At 40.7% G+C, this 18,657-nt stretch overlaps 3 protein-coding genes across 6 annotated transcripts; 2 read left to right on the top strand and 1 right to left on the bottom strand.

Moving 5' to 3' along the window:
* Positions 1-115: 115 nt before the first annotated feature.
* arf1 (ADP-ribosylation factor 1) lies at positions 116-4,242 on the top strand. Its single transcript, XM_024435911.2, has 5 exons — positions 116-221; positions 793-972; positions 1,164-1,274; positions 1,364-1,488; positions 1,649-4,242. The coding sequence occupies exons 2-5, from the start codon at positions 828-830 to the stop codon at positions 1,808-1,810; spliced, it is 543 nt and encodes a 180-aa protein (XP_024291679.1). The 5' UTR covers positions 116-221; positions 793-827; the 3' UTR covers positions 1,811-4,242.
* A 1,050-nt stretch (positions 4,243-5,292) lies between these two features.
* lg10h1orf35 (linkage group 10 C1orf35 homolog) lies at positions 5,293-9,436 on the bottom strand. Of its 2 annotated transcripts, none has more exons than XM_024435906.2 (8): positions 9,251-9,436; positions 8,338-8,491; positions 8,207-8,252; positions 7,849-7,931; positions 7,361-7,433; positions 7,071-7,159; positions 6,865-6,948; positions 5,293-6,026 (listed from the first exon to the last, which is right to left on the bottom strand). In XM_024435906.2, the coding sequence occupies exons 1-8, from the start codon at positions 9,345-9,347 to the stop codon at positions 5,771-5,773; spliced, it is 882 nt and encodes a 293-aa protein (XP_024291674.2). In that variant the 5' UTR covers positions 9,348-9,436; the 3' UTR covers positions 5,293-5,770. The 2 variants fall into 2 exon arrangements, with proteins under 2 accessions (XP_024291674.2, XP_024291675.2); XM_024435907.2 differs by having other exon boundaries at positions 6,865-6,945.
* A 362-nt stretch (positions 9,437-9,798) lies between these two features.
* guk1a (guanylate kinase 1a) lies at positions 9,799-18,589 on the top strand. 3 transcript variants are annotated; one of them, XM_024435909.2, is made up of 7 exons: positions 9,799-9,946; positions 14,771-14,884; positions 14,985-15,026; positions 15,180-15,415; positions 15,618-15,702; positions 15,802-15,887; positions 16,066-18,589. In XM_024435909.2, the coding sequence occupies exons 1-7, from the start codon at positions 9,799-9,801 to the stop codon at positions 16,102-16,104; spliced, it is 750 nt and encodes a 249-aa protein (XP_024291677.2). In that variant the 3' UTR covers positions 16,105-18,589. The 3 variants fall into 3 exon arrangements, with proteins under 3 accessions (XP_024291677.2, XP_024291676.2, XP_024291678.1); XM_024435908.2 differs by having other exon boundaries at positions 15,802-15,916; XM_024435910.2 differs by having other exon boundaries at positions 9,880-10,036.
* The last annotated feature ends 68 nt before the right edge of the window (positions 18,590-18,657 follow it).

Genomic DNA, 18,657 nt, shown 5'->3' with positions numbered 1-18,657 from the left:
ATACAATCGAATAATTATTCTCACGCACCTGCAATAAGCAAACTCATGTTTTAGCAGCACAAAATTTTGAAAATGAGTGTCATTCGCCTCCAGCCCATAGGGCGCGACATACCAAGCGCTCTGTTTCACGGAAGTCGTTCTGGAAGCTCTGACGTGGCCAAATAATAACCCGACATCTTGAGGAAGGAAACGCCTTAAAGAGGAAAGAATTGAAAACAACTGTAAGCAGAAAACTGTCATTTTTACGCTTGATGTTGTTTGAATATGATAATCGTCACATACATTGTATTTAGCTGCTTAGCTATATAACGTAAAGGGGTCTCATTTCCTGGGGTCTAGCTAGTTAAAAAGGTCTCTAAAAAACTTGCCAGATGGCTGGTTAGGCTAGCTTGGCGCCGCTTGCTAAAGCTAGCAAAACAGTCAGTTATCTATTAGAGAGCTAACTTATAGTGGTCTTTTCGATATAGCTAACGTAATAGCCATTTGTCTTTCACTGCAAGACAGTTTTCAACGCGATGGTTGTTATCTTCATTTATTCAACTGATTAGTTTATGAAATGATTTGTGTAACGTTAGCTAGCAGCTACCTAAGCATTGACGCGCACTATATGGTTAGTTAACTAGCTTCTTGTTTTTAGTTATATTGCTAGCTAATCAACTAACATAGTTGGCAGAAAGTTGATATGCTAGGTATATTAAACAACTCAGTTTATAAGATGGGTAAACCTGTATTTGGCAGCGCACAACTACACACTGACGGTTACAAAACTGGGTTCCTCTTGTTCTCTTCTAGTATTCCTACTGCCAAAGTTGAATCCGTCTTTCACTATGGGGAATTTATTTGCAAGCCTCTTTAAAGCATTTGGCAAGAAAGAGATGAGGATCCTGATGGTGGGTCTCGATGCTGCTGGTAAAACAACAATCCTGTACAAACTCAAACTTGGAGAAATTGTAACTACCATTCCAACTATAGGTAAGTAGTAGCACTGGTGGTGGCATGTAGGCCCAAGTGTTGTCAGCCCAGTTTGTATGAATATCATATTTTGTGTAATGTTGAGACTATTTAAAAATATAGAATTAGGAACAACACAATTTCCCCCTGGACATGTTCACTTGCATCAAATAGATTGTGCGGGTTATTAATGTCTTCTTTCTTCAATTCAGGTTTTAATGTTGAGACAGTCGAGTACAAGAACATAAGTTTTACAGTGTGGGATGTCGGTGGTCAAGACAAAATTAGACCGTTGTGGCGTCACTATTTCCAGAACACACAGGGTAAGATGTGCTGACAGCAAGTTATTTTACTCCTGTCAAAGGAGGACCAAGATGTTGACTCAAAATGTTTTTATTTTGGTGTGTTTCAGGTCTCATCTTCGTTGTGGACAGCAATGACAGAGAGCGAGTGAACGAAGCCCGCGAAGAACTGATGAGAATGTTGGCAGAGGATGAACTACGAGAGGCAGTCTTATTAGTATTCGCTAACAAACAGGTACTCCTACATTTTCCACCTGTCCATTGTGTGAAAGCAAAAAGCCTCCGACTTGTTTTTGTTGTATTAATAAAATAAAGGACAATACACCTGTTATATACTTTGAATGTCCTTCCCTGGCTTGGCTTTTGTCTCATTATGGGAGAACTTCTCTTTTCAGGACCTCCCAAATGCTATGAATGCGGCCGAACTCACAGACAAGTTGGGACTGCACTCCCTCCGCCATAGAAACTGGTACATCCAGGCCACCTGTGCCACCAGCGGAGACGGTCTCTATGAAGGACTGGATTGGTTGTCTAATCAATTAAAAAACCAGAAATAGGCCTAATCATCATAATCCACTGTCCTCCTCAACTCACATATACCCTTTTCACTCTATTGTGCTGACTCAAACCCTACGGTGGCTCAGATGATTTTCTTTCACGTCCTTTCCTACATGGTTCTAGCAACTGTGTGGTAGAAGAGTTACCAGGCTGGCGCAGTACAGCCCTGCTGGCGCAGTACAGCTCTGCTCGGCTCAGTTTGGCTCGGCTCAGTAGTGTGAAAAGTGTAACACTGTATCTTCTCTATCTTTGCTTTGTACTCTTCTGATGTTGAAAATTAAGTTACTTTTGTCAAAAGTACCTACTGGAAAGCTGCCCTCATTTCTCATCTCTCGTTACAACAATACACCATATGGGCAAGGGAGGATAATAACCCAATCATGGAAAGCTGTCTGGGTTTCTTATTTAATGTAAATAGTCTTGTTTTGGATGGTGAGGGGTTTAAGAGGCAGCTTATTGCAGACTTAAAAATCTACCTTGGTTATTTCCTCCTCTTGACCCTTGGGCAGACATGCATGTCTAGTAAATAGAAAAGGGAGGCAAAAAATAATTGGTGGGACCCTATGTTTATTGACTTTTTTTACATAAGTGCTGGTAATTTTTACTGAAAGGAGTGTTTCTCCTGAATTAAGCATACATACAGATGTACTACTTGCAACAATTATGGTTTAACATCTCTGACGGCTACAATATCCTGCTCCCCCAAAATACCATTTAGCAAAACACTGAAGAGCGTATTATTGAGATGAAGCCTAAAACAGAGGTTAGTGGGCTTCAAAGTCAAACTCTTGTCGACACTTACCAGCTTTTGTTGTGTGTCAGATCATGTTGGCTTTCATTGAGAAGTGGCTGCCATGCAGAGTAACTATGTTCCTCCATGAATCTCATCATTCATCTGCTTTGTGATGGACAGAGGTACTGTCTGGTCAGCATTATGATGTATGAAAGTGGCTCAGGTTAGTAATCCTTTGTACTGCCTTTGTCACAGTGAGCCTGAATTTAATAGCAAAAAAAGTGCATGCTGTGGTCTGTATGTTGGACAAATGCATGTTTAAGATACACAGATTCTGTGCAAATCAACAGATTTTCACAATGCCTAGAGAAGCAGAATTCCTGCCTATCCATTTGCTATAATCCATGTTCTGTGCAGAATCTAATATCTCGAACACATTGATTGTCAGCGGGACTAGCTAATTGATTGTTAAACATTTTTGTCTACATAAGCATTGTCATTACTCTTGTCAGCTGCAGGTGCTCAAGGGTTGGGATACCTTGAGGTCCTCAACATCACCATCACAATGACTTAGCGCCACAACAACCTTGTAACTCAGGGGTCTTCAACCTTATCTTTCCCAGGGACCCCCTCCCAGGCAAACCACTGAACCAGGGACTCCCATTATGTTAGCCAAAACATTTTTTTCCTCATGTCTTATCAGGTGAATGTCAAGGCGAAGTAATCAAAACATTTTGAGATGAATAGATTTGGTAAATGTTTTTTCATTAGTTTGACCTCCCCACATTTATAATTGGAAGAGGAAGTGTAAACTCTAACATAGCCTATTAGCTAGAAAGGTAACTGCAAACACTTTCGCTAAGCGCAACTGTTTAGCTTGCTATCCATGGGTTGGCAAAAATGTATGTCCAAGTCAAGAACACTTACCAGCAGCCAGTAGCACTTACCACACTGGTAGCCTATTTTTCAAAGCCAATGTCAGATACTCCAGTGAGTGTAATTTGTTCAATATTAGGAGTGGAGAAATAAAGTTGACATGAGAAATAAGATATTTTCCTCTTTTCTACTGTAGGTATGTCATTCAAAATGTGTTTAGTCTGTTGCTAGCGATACTCATAACATTGAACCCCCATCGCAGACACCCGGTTGTTTACCTCTGCACTCAAGGTATATGCTGTATGATGCTCTGATATGACAAAAGCAGTTGTATTCTAAATTCTGATGTCCTCCATCATGACCTGAAGACCTTGTTTTCATCCCTTTTTATTGGGAATGATTAAAGTATATTAATAGTTATGGAACAAGGCATGCATCAATGTCAGTGGCAATATGAAATGTATGAACTCCATGTTTTTTACTTAGTGGGCACTAGTATTTTTTTGTCCTTTGTAGCTCATGTTGTCCTTGGCTAAGTTCTGGGGGATACTTTTGTCCTCATGTCAAAGAAACATGCTGTTCCATTAAACCTTTTGTGCTTCTTATCAAAAGGTTCTGGGTGTTATTCCACCAGTGCTATGGACATTTCTTAGTCTTTCTTTTAAAGCAAGGCATTGGATTAAAACTGATTGCCTGAACCTTTTGTTGAAACGTTAATCTCTTTAGCAGAACTTTGTCTAAACTTTTTTTTTTTAATGTAAAGTTATTTCAGCTTTAAATTTTTGGAGAAAAGCACTGTAATTAAAGTGATTAGAGACTGTTTACATGTTCTGTTATTTTTCATGTAATTCTCTTTTAAGTTATTGGATTTGATCATACTGACATTGCACCGTTAACCTCTATCTCCTCCTTGGACTCACACGGCTGAACATTATTGATCAACAGCAAGAAAGGCAACATATCTTGAATCTGCCCTCATTCAAATATTGTACATTTTACCATTTACACATTTATTGTTAATAACTTCCAGGTTAGAAACCCACACTGCCCCATGAGTAGGAGTTAATCAAGCCTCTTTCCCCATTATGAATTCAAAATGACACCTAATCCTAATCTAAAAATGGACTTAGCCTGTGCTTTGGTCAGACAGCCTCCTCCCTTCTCTTGTCCCAAATCTGCAATCACACCCAACTACTCTCCACCCATGACTTGGACTAAGAGAGTGGGTTGGTCCAAGGTGATGGCAGCCAACTAACCACCCAAAGCAGGTGTTGAATAAGTTACAAATGGCTACAGCTGGGCCTGTCTGTTACATTTGGTCTGCGCCAGGGATGGGCGGTGACAATAATTGGGGAGCAATTTAGGATGTTCTTTCAGGTTGATTAGACTGCTGGTTAATGCAGCCAAGCCTATAAAACATGGCAGAAGTATGGTGGTCGTGGAAGGAGGGGGCAGGAGTCTCAAGTCCCTTACAGCGTAACTTTGTCCATCAGCTTGGTTTGTGCGTGGCAGTCCTAATGGTACTCTGCCATATAAAAGACCACTTTTTCTTCTTTGCACTCTCCTTTGTGAATGTCTTGCTCTTTTTAGTTCACCATCAGGTGCCAGCCAGTAGAATGCCCCCTTTCAGACCTGATTTAAGGCAAATACAAACACTACACTCCATTATGACCACTGGAGTGCATTGTATCTTACCCCAGCCAGGGAGGCAGGCAACTGAACCTAGAACAGAAAAGAGTGATGGGGCAAAGGAGTTATTGCTTGATAGAGGAAAAGGAGCAAAAATGCTGAGTAGTATGAGGCACAGTGGGATGGAGAGAAGTGAATATTCTCAACTGATGACAAGACTGACAAACCAAAGAGGAGACTCGGTAACATTTAGGTGTTGGCACACATTTAAATACATGTTTTAATGGGCAAGTGTCACGCCGGATTTAATGTCTTGGACAGCAATAGTTTGTATTGACTAACTTATTATCAGCACCAAGAACACATGCACTTAACTTGCTTTCGGTAGTCCCTGATTCAATTGCAGGAATAGTGTCCTTCAATTTTGGTAGCTAGACACAGATCATAAAATACATTTGAGCTGTTTCAGAAAAATAAAATACCAATAGAAACAAATTTAACAATTCAAAATTCAACACAAATAAAAACTAGTCAGTTCAAATAAGGCCACAAGCCTGCTAGTGGTTTGAGGAGTAGCCAAACAGATTGACCTACTGTTCTCAACCACAGCCCTTGAGTCCAGTCCAGAAGTACATGAGGACAGTCCATAGATCAGTCAAGCTGCTCTGCTGTGGGCTAGAGCACTCCTCTCCGTCAATGTGTCTGATTGAGTGGGGGGGTATTAATCGTCAGAGTCTGTGTCATGGCGCCGCCTGTGGCTTTGTGTCAGAGCAGCATGGGCTGCCTTGTGGCTGGCACGGGGGCGGTGGACGGGGGACTCCCTGTGGGAGGAGTGTGTGTCATGCCTCTGCTGGCGTCGTTGAGAGGAGAGTGGGTGGCGTTCACCCTTTGGTCCCCCCTTTGAATGGCTGTCATGGGGTCTGGCTCCAGTCTGACTGAGGCATGATGGATTATGATGACGGTGGTCCTTTCTGCGCCTGAGGAGTAAAGAAACACACAATCAATGATTGAGACTAATAGGCAGGGGTCAAAGTAAGCTGAGGAAGATACATTAGGAATACACTGAATGTTATGATACAAACCATTTCCTCATCTATAAAAGGATAACTATCTGGGTTCCATAGGAGAATAGTAAATAAGGCCACCCCCCAAACAAGATAAGCATGACATGGGCTGGATGATGCATTCACACAGTTCAAAAATCAACCCTACACCTTATTTTAACTAAGACTATCTGTTCCTGTTGCTAAACATCCCAAGCCTGCTTTTTTGTTTTTGTTTTAATCAGTCTTGTATTACCACAGAATACAGCAGCTGGACACATTAACTGACACGTCCCTAGTAAGGGTACAACCTGTTCTATGTTTCTACCAAGCATACAAAGTCTAATTGTTGACAGAACATTTGCAGGTTGGCAAAAACCCATCTTTTGAGATGGAACCAAAGACCAGCTCTCCACCTCGCCAACGGTGATTTAGCACCCTCTAGTGCTAAAGCAAATAAGCCGTTTTAAAATTGTACCTTTATTTAACTAGGCAAATCAGTTATGAACAAATTCTTATTTACAATGACGGCCTACCCCGGACGATGCTGGGCCAATTGTGCGCCGCCCTATGGGAGTCCCAATCACAGCCGGATGTGATACAGCCTGGTTTTCCACCGAGATACAGTGCCTTAGGTCGCTGCGCCACTTGTAACATTATTGGACATTGGTGTTCTGTTTTCTTGTGATTTGATCATTTAAAAAGGGGAAGGCAAAGTGAACATGACATACAAGTGACCTACAGGTGTAAAAGGGAGAAACAACACGCTAACCTTTTGTCATCTTCTGAATCGGAGGATGAAGAGTCTCTTCTCTGCCTTTTCTTCTTTTTGCGCTTCTTTTCCTTCTTTTTGCTGCTATCGTGTCAATGATGGGAAAGTATAACAGGCAAGTCTTTTGAGGGTTTTTTTGAGACAGTAATCTGAAGAAATTTACCTCAGATATTTGATTGTCAACACACTGATCAATAACACACTACCTTTGATCCACATCCTGTTTCTCTGTGTTCGCAGATGTTTTTCTGGCAGAGGCTTCCTGGTTTCCAGACTTCCCTTCTGTTTTATGGTGCTGTGAAAACAATGCTCTCCATTATGATCATAATCATGTAACATGACTATTACAGAATCAATTCCCAAGCGGTATCAATCATGTTTGAAAAATATGTAGCTAACACAAATAGATTAACACACCTACACCGAGTTGTGTATTATTTTAGATGGCTCACCTTTGCGTGAGGATGTTTTACTCAAAGAGCGTAAACAAACTTACTGTGAAGACTGACAAGCCTATTTTGGCAGCTTCCTTCTCCTGTTGGGAGAACACCATTTTCCGTGACGTTGCACTGGTGACAGAAAACATACTCCTAGTTACTCAACTAGTACACTCCAATCCTTAATGTTTCCACTGTTTCTTCCACTTGAATATCAAGGGGATACTCGGTCATGGACCCATATATGCTGCTAAAAAAAAAGTCTAAACGAGTGAAGAGCGACCTGAGAGAATGGTTAGAAGACGTGGGAGAAAAAAAAATCTCACAGTTAAAGAGCATCGGCCAGTAATCAAAAGGTTGCTGGTTCGAATCCCCAAGCAATGCACTTGAACCTAATTGCGCCTATAAGTCGCACTGGATAAGAGGGTCTACTAAATTAAGTATATTTTTAAAAATCTTGTTGGTGAGAAGTCTCCTACAGTATCAACCCAGCTTTAAAAACAGAATTTGTGCAACAACCACTTTTGCAAACAGTTCAGTCAGTTACCCGGAGCTTCCAAGGCCAGAAACTCTGTCCACATCTCTGTCCTCAGCTTCCGCATCCTCCCTCCTGCACACATCTGCAAGGTCCTGTTGGACACATTGGAATCGGCATTACAAAAGCAATCCCGTATTCATCCTTAAGATGTATGATAAAATATGACTAGGCTAGTTACGTTAAATCATGGTGACAAATGCTAAAAATAAAAAAATCTAAATAAATGAGATTTAAATAAAACTAAATGTCATCTTCCCTGGTCTAATGCAGTTGTGATACTATCAAATTAAGACATGATTATAATCCAAAACATACTAGAACTTGTGTAAACAAAAAGCACATAATACAAATGAGTCAAAAAAAGTACCTCTTTGGTCAGGCCAGATGGTTGTCTCTTTATATTCTTGTGGCCTCTGAAAATGATGAATAAGACATTAGTTTGACATTTTACTCTAATATTTCTGTAAGGTAGTCGTTTCTGTGTGATGTTCCACTTACAGGGCAGCCAGCAGTGCCTCTTGCTCTGCTGTCTTCACAGCAGCAAGCTCCTCTTCTCTTGACATAGGCTTGACACCACCTTTTTTGTCTTTGGTATACCACGTCAGATCTTTGCCTTTCTGCCATCGCCCCACTGGTGCCATAAGAGAGTTCCCTGGGGTTGAAACAATAGCAGGGATATAAATATACTCCAAATGCACGCATGTCCAAATCAGAGACATGGCTTAGGCAATAAAGTTACATAAAGAAGTGATTGCCATAACTATTATTCTACAATCAATGTTGAATACACACCCCTCTCCTCCTGGCTGCACAGTGTACAATCTTTGAGAAATAGTTATCGTTCGTGACCAGTGTATTAATTTGGATAACATCATGTATATAATACAGCAAGCCATGTATATGCGCAGACTAGCATAATTGCATTCCCTGACCAGCCGCAGTCGAGTGTGCGTGGCCGCTCTCCTTGGCAGCACAGTCAATTGTTTGCGCTTGTTTCCATCTCAAAATTCACCATTCCAACATAGCTAGCTGGGTTAAAAAATAAGTATATTCCAGGCAGTCAACCTGAGTTGTTGACAAGCAATGCAACATTAATGAGGGACTGACTACACTTCGGAAAAAGGTAAGAACGTGGCACTCGAGAATAAATGAGTACAGGCTAACAACCCATTGCTTTATTGCGGAAACTACCGTTAGCTAACTACATTGTCGATTATTATAACTTGCTAAGTAGTTACATACTGTATCTAGTTTCATCTAGAAAGTAGTTAGCTAGTTACTAACTAGAAACATTTGACCGAATTATTAGTTGGATAGTCGCCCTGCTGTCTTCGCAAAGAAGCGAATCGTTAATTACAGTAGACAAAGGTCATTGGCGACGATGGGTTGATGCCCATTTTTCTCCACTTACCGAGGTAGTTTTCCCTGTGTTTATCGCCTTTCACGTCATCCCAGTTGAATTGGTCTTGCCCCCCCCTTACACCCCCAGATCTTGAAGCACCAAACATTATTTTAGCGTTGAATAAAGACGATGAAAGCTTTGTTTACACGTTAGGCCCTCTCGTTGTCCATCCGGGGAGTTTCCTTCTGGCTTTTCTCTCCCACGTCCGCTTACGATGATATAGTAAGCGATGGTTAGAAGCATGTATAGTAACCTTTTCCGTGTTTCGAATAAACTGAGTTAGCTAGCTAAACAAGTGAAAAACCAAGAACGAAAACCACACCGTTGCTAACTATTCTGTCTCGCGTGTTTGTGCGCCGATCATCTGCACGCAAATAGCTCGTTTTAGCTGGGGGCGTTCATTACGCGCAGTTCGTAATACTGAATCTGCAACCCCTGTAAAATGCTTATATGAAGTAATTATATTATTTCTGGGTTGGATGTAGATTTTCAAAAGGTCTATGTATCGCGTGCGGAGTTTAAACGCTCACAAAAATACGACAGCGTTTCCTTTTTGAATGTACTCTGTTGAGGACGTGTATACACACTGGTATTTGAACGATGTACTCTCGTTTATTTGGCTCGTGAAGATGACGTCGAAACACCATCTATATAATGGCCTTCACGCGGAATGTAGACAGAAAAGGGAGAAAGACCACACAATAAGTACGGAAATGACGCCTTGGAGACATTATTGAGATATTGAACCGCAGTCATTGTAGATGTATACAAGGTATTTATCCAGGCTCTTCTCAGGTAGGATGATCATATATTATTTTGACCGCTAGTCTATGAACTATTTCTCAATAGCCTGCTGTTTTTCTTTATCATCACTGAAGCGAGCCAGTCTGTCACAGGCCAGGCCATACGCATTGGTCAATCCGTGTCAAGGCATTATTCTGTCCCCAGGAAATATCACTTCTTATTTACTGTAACATGTGGATTCCAAAATACTTTAAATATAAGGTCGGGTGTCTTTTACCTCAAAAATATGTCTCTTGAGAGGAAATGTTATGATTTTTGAACACTTGTTCAGTGGATGTAGGCGTTTTTGCCATGTCGCCGGGTGTTATTCATCAATTTCCACGAGAAATATAAACTATAAAATAATAAATATTTTAGTTCTTTTATAGTCCTAGTTAAATTGTCTCATCAATAACGTTTTTTAATAATTATTGTATTTATGATTTTATTTAAGATTTTCTGATATCACTTTCCACCCTGTTAATTTGTTGTTAATCTCCGTTTAAGAAACAAGACCTTCCTAAAATGACACCACATTCATTCAGGAAGTGTCATAATTTATTTGGTGGGAAAACAATGGTGCAAAGCTAAATAAATATAAACACTGTTTTATCTGTTTTTAAAATCGTGCTCAAATGTTCACCATTATACTAGCTCAATCTTGCTCACTCACAGAGCTATGGCTAATTTAGGCTCCACATTCCCAACCTGTTAAATTCCACCATTTAGGATTATGCAGCTAACAGGTTGGAAAATACACCCCAGCATTTTTTAAAGTGCCTGAGCTTGACCAACATGTTTTTCTGAAAGTCAAACATGTCCTTTTTTCTGATAGAATACAAAAAAAGATATGCTTTTCCCCAAAAAGTATGAGCTCCAATAGGCACCACCTAGTAGGAAAGACCGAGCTGTCTAATTCACTGTCCATTTGTGTTGAAGTTGAAATGTCTTGTTTACATAATCATCATCTATCCTCTCCCACACAGCTAACCTGCTAGATTTAGGCTATAGCAGTAAGTGGTGCCTAAATTAGTTATCAAGTACATTGCTCTATTATGGCCTGATATCTTATCAACTTGGATGTTTCTAGAAAGCTATGAGTTATTATAGGGGACAATATGGGGAGAAAAGGAAAACTGATTGTTAGTACAGATTGGATCTGGTTTGCCAGCTTTTGCCTTCTTACTGTTGAATGGGAAAACATTTTCTGGCCTAATTTGAACCGCATAGAATAGGGATGGAAGACCTTTTTAGGTAAGAACCTTCTCATGCAATATGCTTTAGATCGGGGATAGGCAACTTTGATGGGGTGGCAGCCACAAAAAATCTGAACTCATCATGGGGGGGCCGTAGTAGCTTGATTGTCTGTTTACCCACATCCATACCCACACATGCATTCAGAGCATGGTTGCTGATAGGTTCTATAAAATCGAGCACAAAGCCATGCCATCTCCATAGACAAACATTGGCAGTAGAATGACCTTACTGAAGAGCTCAGTGACTTTCAACGTGACACTGTCATAGGATGCCACGTTTCCAACAAGTCAGTTTGTCAAACGTATGCCCTGCTAGAGCTGCCTGGTCAACTGTAAGTGCTGTTATTGGGAAGTGGAAATATCTAGGAGCAACAATTGCTCAGCTGCGAAGTGATATGCCACAGAAGCTCACAGAACGGGACTGGAGAGTGCTGTGCTTCCAACTTTGCGGCAACAGTTTGGTGAAGGCCCTTTCCTCTTTCAGCATGACAATACTCCCATGCACAAAGCAAAGTCCATACAGAAATGGTTTGTCAAGATCGGTGTGGAAGAACTTGACTGGCCTGCACAGAGCCCTGATCTCAACCCCATCAAAAACTTTTTGGGATGAATTGGAATGCTGACTGCGAGCCAGGCCTAATAGCCCAACGTCAGTGCTCAACCTCACTAATGCTGTTGTGGCTGAAATCCCTGCAGCAATATTCCAACATCTAGTGGAAAGCCTTCCCAGAAGACCGGAGGCTGTTATAGCAACTCCATATTAATGCCCATGATTTTGGAATGACATGTTCAACAAACAGGTGTCCACATACTTTTGGACATGTAGTGTATCTTACCTGACTGAGCACTTTGTTATCGCAGGCTGCAGCTGATTAGAAAACATACTAATCAGTAACAGCCTAATGAAATTAGGAGCCAACTGAATTCACATGATGAAAGGTTGGTCACTGTCTGGCAAAGATCGATCACATGCTGTGGAAAGCATATATAAGGGTTGACCTAAAGTAAACTGAATGCAACATCTGTAATGGCATGCAGAACAATGTTTCCTGTAACCATTTCAATTAGCCTTATCCTGTGCCTGCAGTTGGCTCACATGCACCTCGTTTTCTGTAACACGTGCTTTGTTTACACAGGCAGCCCAATTCTGATATTTTTTTTCACTAATTTGTCCTTTGACCTATCAGATCCCAAAAAATATCTGATGGGAAAAGATCTGATGTGATTGGGCAAAAGGCCAAGTAGTGGAAACAATTTCAGAATTGGGCTGCCTGTGTAGATGTAGCCTATAGCCAATTTTTCTGTCACGTTTGAAAAGTGGTGCCTTTAGATGTTAGGCCAAGCCTATAAGATTTCCCTATGTATGGTGTCATTGTAGACCCAATTGTTTTGAATATTTGCTGTACAGGCTAACTTGTCACCTTCTCTTGAATTGTACCATTTCTTTCTGGTATTCTGACTGTAAGGAAGAGAAAGTTAGATCTGAACCTTGCGAGAAGTGGTTTCTTATTTGACTGGATGTAGCCTAAACCACTCTTATAGTCTGTTTTTCTGTCCACATGTTTTTGTGACAACAGTCTGACCCTCTGCATCCCAGCGTCAAACCCATGACTGATTCTGACTTGGAAAGGAGCTGTGAATTTGTTTGTGGTTTAAACATTCAAGAGGCGGCAGAGAATGAATGCTTCTGTCACCTGCAGCTGTCAGGCTACACGCACTGAGGTTTTTCCTATCTTTTTTGCAGGGGGTGAGCTCAGGTCTGATTAGCCTATTACAAGAGAGAATCCATTTTCTAAAATGGAAATGAGCTTATATGGGATCATAGACTACATGGCTATTATAACTAACTCCTTTTTTTTGCAGACAACTCTAGTTCCTTTAAATTAGCATCTGTAGATTTATGAGGAGGTGGCACCACTTAAGTAAAGTATGACACGTCATTCGCATGGATTTTCTTATTTTTGGACATCTAACCAAACCCACTGATACATTACTTTTAGTAGCCTAAAACAGTGTAGGCTAGCAATATATAAATGACATGGTCGTTTAAGGTGCAATGCTATTTTGTGGATTGAAGAGACAATATCAATATCTAGGCTATGTCACGAGCTGCTGGGCAGGGTTTAGGCTACTGTGTAACTTACTGAGCGGTGATTGGAGGGAGCAGCGATTTACTTTCCTATGTTTGTACAGTGCTGAGTCTGTGCCCACACAGACACCACATAGACTGACACACCCGGCTCCAGTATATAATAGTGCTGCTCATTCACTTGCCAATCCAGTCCTCCCACATCCTGCTGCTCTCCCTCACTCGCACGTCTACTGAAAGTGACTGAAGGTAAGGCGGAAGAGGGACTTTAGCCTAATAATATGATCTAGCCTATATGGCTAACAACTAAAGATAAAGATAATTCTGGAACAGGATAGGTCAGAAAAAAAATGATTGTAAAGCTGATTTGTTTGACTAATTCCAAAATAGTGTGTCATTGCTATTATCACTGTCATTATCTCTGTAGTTGACCCGGCTGTGTTGACTCGGCTGATGGTTTTTAGTACACAAGCTAAATTGAAAATCAAATAACTCCACGGTATGTGGCTGTTCCTCTTTCAGATTGTACTCAGTTTAGGCCTAGACCTATTAGTGGAATATTTGCTGGGTATGTCTAAATTGGACAACACATTCAAAAATAGCCTAGGCTACATCATATGAAACAATTAAACATTTAGCCTAGGATCATACTGGTTTTAGTCTTTTCAAATGTATTTTATGGTAAAAAAAAAAAGTAATTGCAGACAGTGTACTGAAAGCACTTATGCCTTGCAATCAGAAGCAGCAGGGTAATTTGAGGCACTCCAATTAGTAGATGGTGCCGTGGTAACGGCCTAATGGGACTTAATAACTGCTCTAGTGTGTTGGTCCTGCTAGTCTTGTTGGAACCTGTTCTGATTGCTTAGGATGTTTACTACAAAATCACCTTCTGAAATGTTTTTTTTTTCAAAAGGCAATTAATCTGTTTGTTCCATGTTTTATGGGATGCTTGGTTCATTAGGTCCATTTCGTATTCATCCCTATAGTGTATTCTTTACACCTGGCCTCATATTACACCTGGCCTCATATTACACCCGGCCTCATATTACACCCGGCCTCATATTACACCCGGCCTCATATTACACCTGGACTCATATTACACCTAGCCTTGTACTACAGGTAAACCATTTATGTAAGCTCATGAGATCAGTGTGGTAGTACCAGCCTATACTACACCACCTGTCTGATCTTTTTCAATATAGGCTACTTGAGATTGTACCAGTTTCATGTGAGTAAAGGATAGGCCTAGGTATGTTTTTAATCTGTCTGTTTCTCCTCATGACACCAGTTCCAACCATTTGTGTAAATTGATCTTTCCGTTTGGTTAACCACCACACCCTGTGGTGTGTGTGTGTGTGTTTTCATCTCCTCTAACCCTCTGTCTCTTTCTCTCTCCCCCAGCTATGGCAGGACCCAGGCCAGTGGTGCTGAGTGGCCCGTCGGGGGCTGGGAAGAGCACGCTGCTCAAGAAGCTGCTCAAGGAGTACGAGGGCATCTTTGGCTTCAGCGTCTCACGTAAGTGTGCTCTGCTCCAGTCCCATGTTAACTTTGTATAATGTCAGCGAATTGTCAGTTACAGAAATAAGATATCTAATTGTGTGCTCTCATCCGTCAGACACAACAAGGAGCCCTCGTCCTGGTGAAGAGAATGGTAAAGGTAGGTAGGGTTTATAAACTCCCAGGATGGATGATCTTGCTCCAATTCCTCCCGCTGCATCTCTTTAATTCGCTTCAACCACCTATGCTGTCCGCTGTGTCCTATTGGTTTCAACAAGCAACCTTTTAACATGCAACTGTTGTTGTGTTACAGATTACCATTATGTTACAAGGGAGTATATGCAGGCCAGCATCGACAAAGGGGAGTTCATTGAGAGCGCAGTGTTTTCTGGGAACATGTACGGGACAAGCAGGGCCTCCGTGCAGGACGTCAAGGACAAGAACCTGATCTGCGTCCTGGACATCGACATGCAGGGCGTTAGGGCGGTCAAGACGACAGACCTCAACCCCATCTACATCTTCATCCAACCCCCGTCCATGAGCATCCTGGTGAGAGACGGGCAGCATTATAAAACTGTTTACCAGGGCCATTTTTGTCTCATTTTACTTTGAGAGACTTGATATACCATACTGAATGTTGTTTATAAACATGTAATGTGGTTATAAACCTATCATAACTCAGTCTGGGATTGTGATCTGAAGATAAACCCCCATGACTTAATTAATCTTCTTCTGTCACTTGTAATTGTAGGAGAAACGTTTAAGAGACCGAGAGACAGAGTCAGAGGACAGCCTCCAGAAACGATTGCATGCTGCCCAGGTGGACATGGTGATAAGTGAGTCTGATTCTGGAGAGACTTTGGGCTAAAACAGAGTTGTATGTTTATAAATGAAATGTTTAAAAATGGTCTAAAACTGTTTCCCCTATCTTTCAGGCAAAGATCCTGGCATATTTGACGTTGTCATTGTCAATGACAGTCTTGACGATGCCTATGGGAAGTTGAAAGACACTCTTATTGAGGTCAGTTGGTATCGACATGACATAGCTAGGTATGATGGACTGGACCATACGCACCATTTAACTTGTTGAAAACCAATTAGTCACATAATGTGTATTGCTAAATCCTTAATCGATCTTTGTCAGTGTTGATTTTCACCATCTCCAAAATGTCATCCTCAAACCTACTTTCTTTCTTAAGGAAATCAAAAAAGTCCAGAAAACCAACTTGTCCTCTTAAGCGACGAGAAGCATGACATCCATCCCAGCCATCCTGGCCACTCCTTACAAAATGTCAGCCCCTCTATTCCAATCCTGAACTTTTTGTCAGATACTGGTGTGGGAAGGAACTCCAGACAACATCCCTTGCACCTAGACTTTTGAGTGTGCACTAAGATCTAGCCTATGTTTTTACATATTGGGAGGATATAGGTAGGTATTAAGATGATAAAAACTGTAAGTAGAAGTGGACTATTTAGCTTTATTTACTCATTTGGCACAGTTTTATTTATTTTTGTCCACAAAGAAAAACACTCCATTAATGGTTAACCTGTGACTGAGATGGTCCCTAATATGTTTTTCTTCTATGTTTACTGCATACAGGAGTTTCTGCCATTTTTTTCTTCTCTTCTGCCCATTTAGTAGTATTATACCCCCAAAGCATTAACTATGTTCTCTCTGCTCTTCAACAACAAAGGCCATAATAACAAGACTCATTCCCACTAATGGCAGTGTTGTAGTACTTCGAGACCACATTGAGTGTCTCGGTCTTGTCTCAGTCTGGGACCAGCCGAGATCAGCAGAGTAAAAAAACTCCTAATTACCAGCTTCCATTCAGTCAGAGCATACAACTGCTTCTCCAGGCCAAATATATACACTCCTTTCTTGAAACATAAATACCTTAACAGCTTTTATATCTAGTAAACATGTTTTCTCAGTGGTGAACCTATAGACCTTCAGTGTGTTGCAGGTTAGTACAGTGGTGAACCTATAGGTCTTCAGTGTGTGACAGGTTAGTACAGTGGTGAACCTATAGGCTTTCGGTGTGTCACATGTTTGTGATTCTGAAAGGACAGCAACCATAATACCAGCACACTCATTAATGAGAGTGCACTTTTTGTAAAACACAATATGTAGCAAGCTAAAAAACCTGAGCCTAACGTTAGCTAGATAGCTACACTAACTAGCTGTTGACTGACTGACTTTTCCCCCTCATCGTTTTTTGGTGGCTATACACAGCTAGAGATGCAGGTATCATTTGGTTAGCTAGCAAGAACTTGAACAACCGTGTTCAAAAATTCATTCTGGCAAATGGCTCATTTGTTTAAAGGCCTACTGTGGCTCTGATTGGCTATAGCGCACCGGTCTGTGTAGACTCCGATCCTGGACAAGACAGATGTTTTTATTCTGTTTAATTTATGGTTTTATTTACTGCAGTGTCTTAATTGTCTAAACACACGGCTGCTTTCCCACTCTATATTGCTATGGAATTTTCACAAATGCCTTAGTATACGTAATTCCCCAAAAAACGTGAAAATGACCATAGTGGTTGCTTGTCAGATTTTTTGGGGGGTGTGTATATGAACACATTTTTAATAAGATTTCATGTTCCTAAAATGCTATCAGTTCCACACTCGCATTTTTCTGGTCTTGACTTGTCCCCCTCCCGGTCTTGACTCAGTCCTCAACATAGGGCAGCTAACAAACAATCACAAGGCCAGGTGCTTGGGCACTAGCTAAGCACAGGCTAACTCTGGCTCTAAGATAGTCACACGGAAGCACCATACGTATTACAGCTGATCTCAGGAACTTACTGTAGCCTCGCTGCTGTTTGCTAATGATCCTAGTCATCTTGTGTGTGAAAAGATATGTTTGAAGTTTCCCTGTTTTACCATACTGATACAATTATGATAAAGTACAATATTCATTCACTCATAAAACAAAGGATTGCCATTTAGGATTTACAATCATGATGTTAACCTCTGTATAACAAAGTTACACTTCTGGAGCCCACAACTCACGGTGATGTAGTCTAACCCCTAATACATGTTGTTGTTTTGACAGTTGTATTGTAATGGTGTAAAACATTTGTATTGTATGTTTATTATTTTACAATCTCACCTATATTATAATGATATTCAGTTGGCCTTTTTTTGGAAAGGAAATGTTTGTGAGAATTAAAGAGATTGAATATGAAATAAATGGAGCAACTATTGGCTCTGTCCTCAGGAGAATATAGAAAAGCTTAGAACCAAGCACACAGAGCATTTGCTTTACTTGAAACTGGTTACATTGAATTCCACAAAACCTCTTTGTTCAAGGCAGCCTTCTAAAAAGGCTGCACTTATTTAGTTTAAGTTTGTCGTTTAACATGTTTTCCATTCAGAACCCAAATTCAGTTCATTGGTAACTAATATGACATACTCTGGCCCATGACTCTTAAACTCCATAGCTTCTTGTCCTCTGTATTTGATCTCCCTTTGAACAAAACATTCCTTCCTTTGCACAAATTACTTATTGAAATATATTTATTTAACTTTTTCACTCTGAACAGCTTTTTAATGGTGCAAATGTTATACCACTGCTTTGAATGTGTCATCTTTGGCCAAATATTGACAATTTACCCAGCCTTCATCGAGTCCTTGTTTAATAATATGTATTTCTAGTAACATTTGATGTATTTTACAAGTGTAGTCAAGTAAATTAATAAAAATGTTTTGCCTGGATATCTTTTTATTTTTTTAAGCATAGTGATCCTGTTAACTTGACTGAAAACGGTCAGTGATTTGCTGAC

This window comes from Oncorhynchus tshawytscha, linkage group LG10, assembly GCF_018296145.1.
Source record: "Oncorhynchus tshawytscha isolate Ot180627B linkage group LG10, Otsh_v2.0, whole genome shotgun sequence".
NCBI classification, from domain to species: domain Eukaryota; kingdom Metazoa; phylum Chordata; class Actinopteri; order Salmoniformes; family Salmonidae; genus Oncorhynchus; species Oncorhynchus tshawytscha.
Note: the sequence above shows the minus strand (reverse complement) of the source record. Positions and strands in the feature narration are given on the sequence as shown.

Coding starts and splice junctions, on each gene's coding strand:
- arf1 (XM_024435911.2), top strand. CDS start 828: ATGGGGAATTTATTTGCAAGCCTCTTTAAAGCATTTGGCAAGAAAGAG. Junction 973..1,163: donor AACTACCATTCCAACTATAG/GTAAGTAGTAGC, acceptor TCTTCAATTCAG/GTTTTAATGTTGAGACAGTC. Junction 1,275..1,363: donor CTATTTCCAGAACACACAGG/GTAAGATGTGCT, acceptor GGTGTGTTTCAG/GTCTCATCTTCGTTGTGGAC.
- lg10h1orf35 (XM_024435906.2), bottom strand. CDS start 9,347: ATGTTTGGTGCTTCAAGATCTGGGGGTGTAAGGGGGGGGCAAGACCAA. Junction 7,434..7,848: donor TCTGGCCTTGGAAGCTCCGG/GTAACTGACTGA, acceptor TTCTGTCACCAG/TGCAACGTCACGGAAAATGG. Junction 6,949..7,070: donor AAACAGGATGTGGATCAAAG/GTAGTGTGTTAT, acceptor TTGACACGATAG/CAGCAAAAAGAAGGAAAAGA.
- guk1a (XM_024435908.2), top strand. CDS start 9,799: ATGTACTCTGTTGAGGACGTGTATACACACTGGTATTTGAACGATGTA. Junction 14,885..14,984: donor CTTTGGCTTCAGCGTCTCAC/GTAAGTGTGCTC, acceptor CTCATCCGTCAG/ACACAACAAGGAGCCCTCGT. Junction 15,917..16,065: donor TATCGACATGACATAGCTAG/GTATGATGGACT, acceptor TTCTTTCTTAAG/GAAATCAAAAAAGTCCAGAA.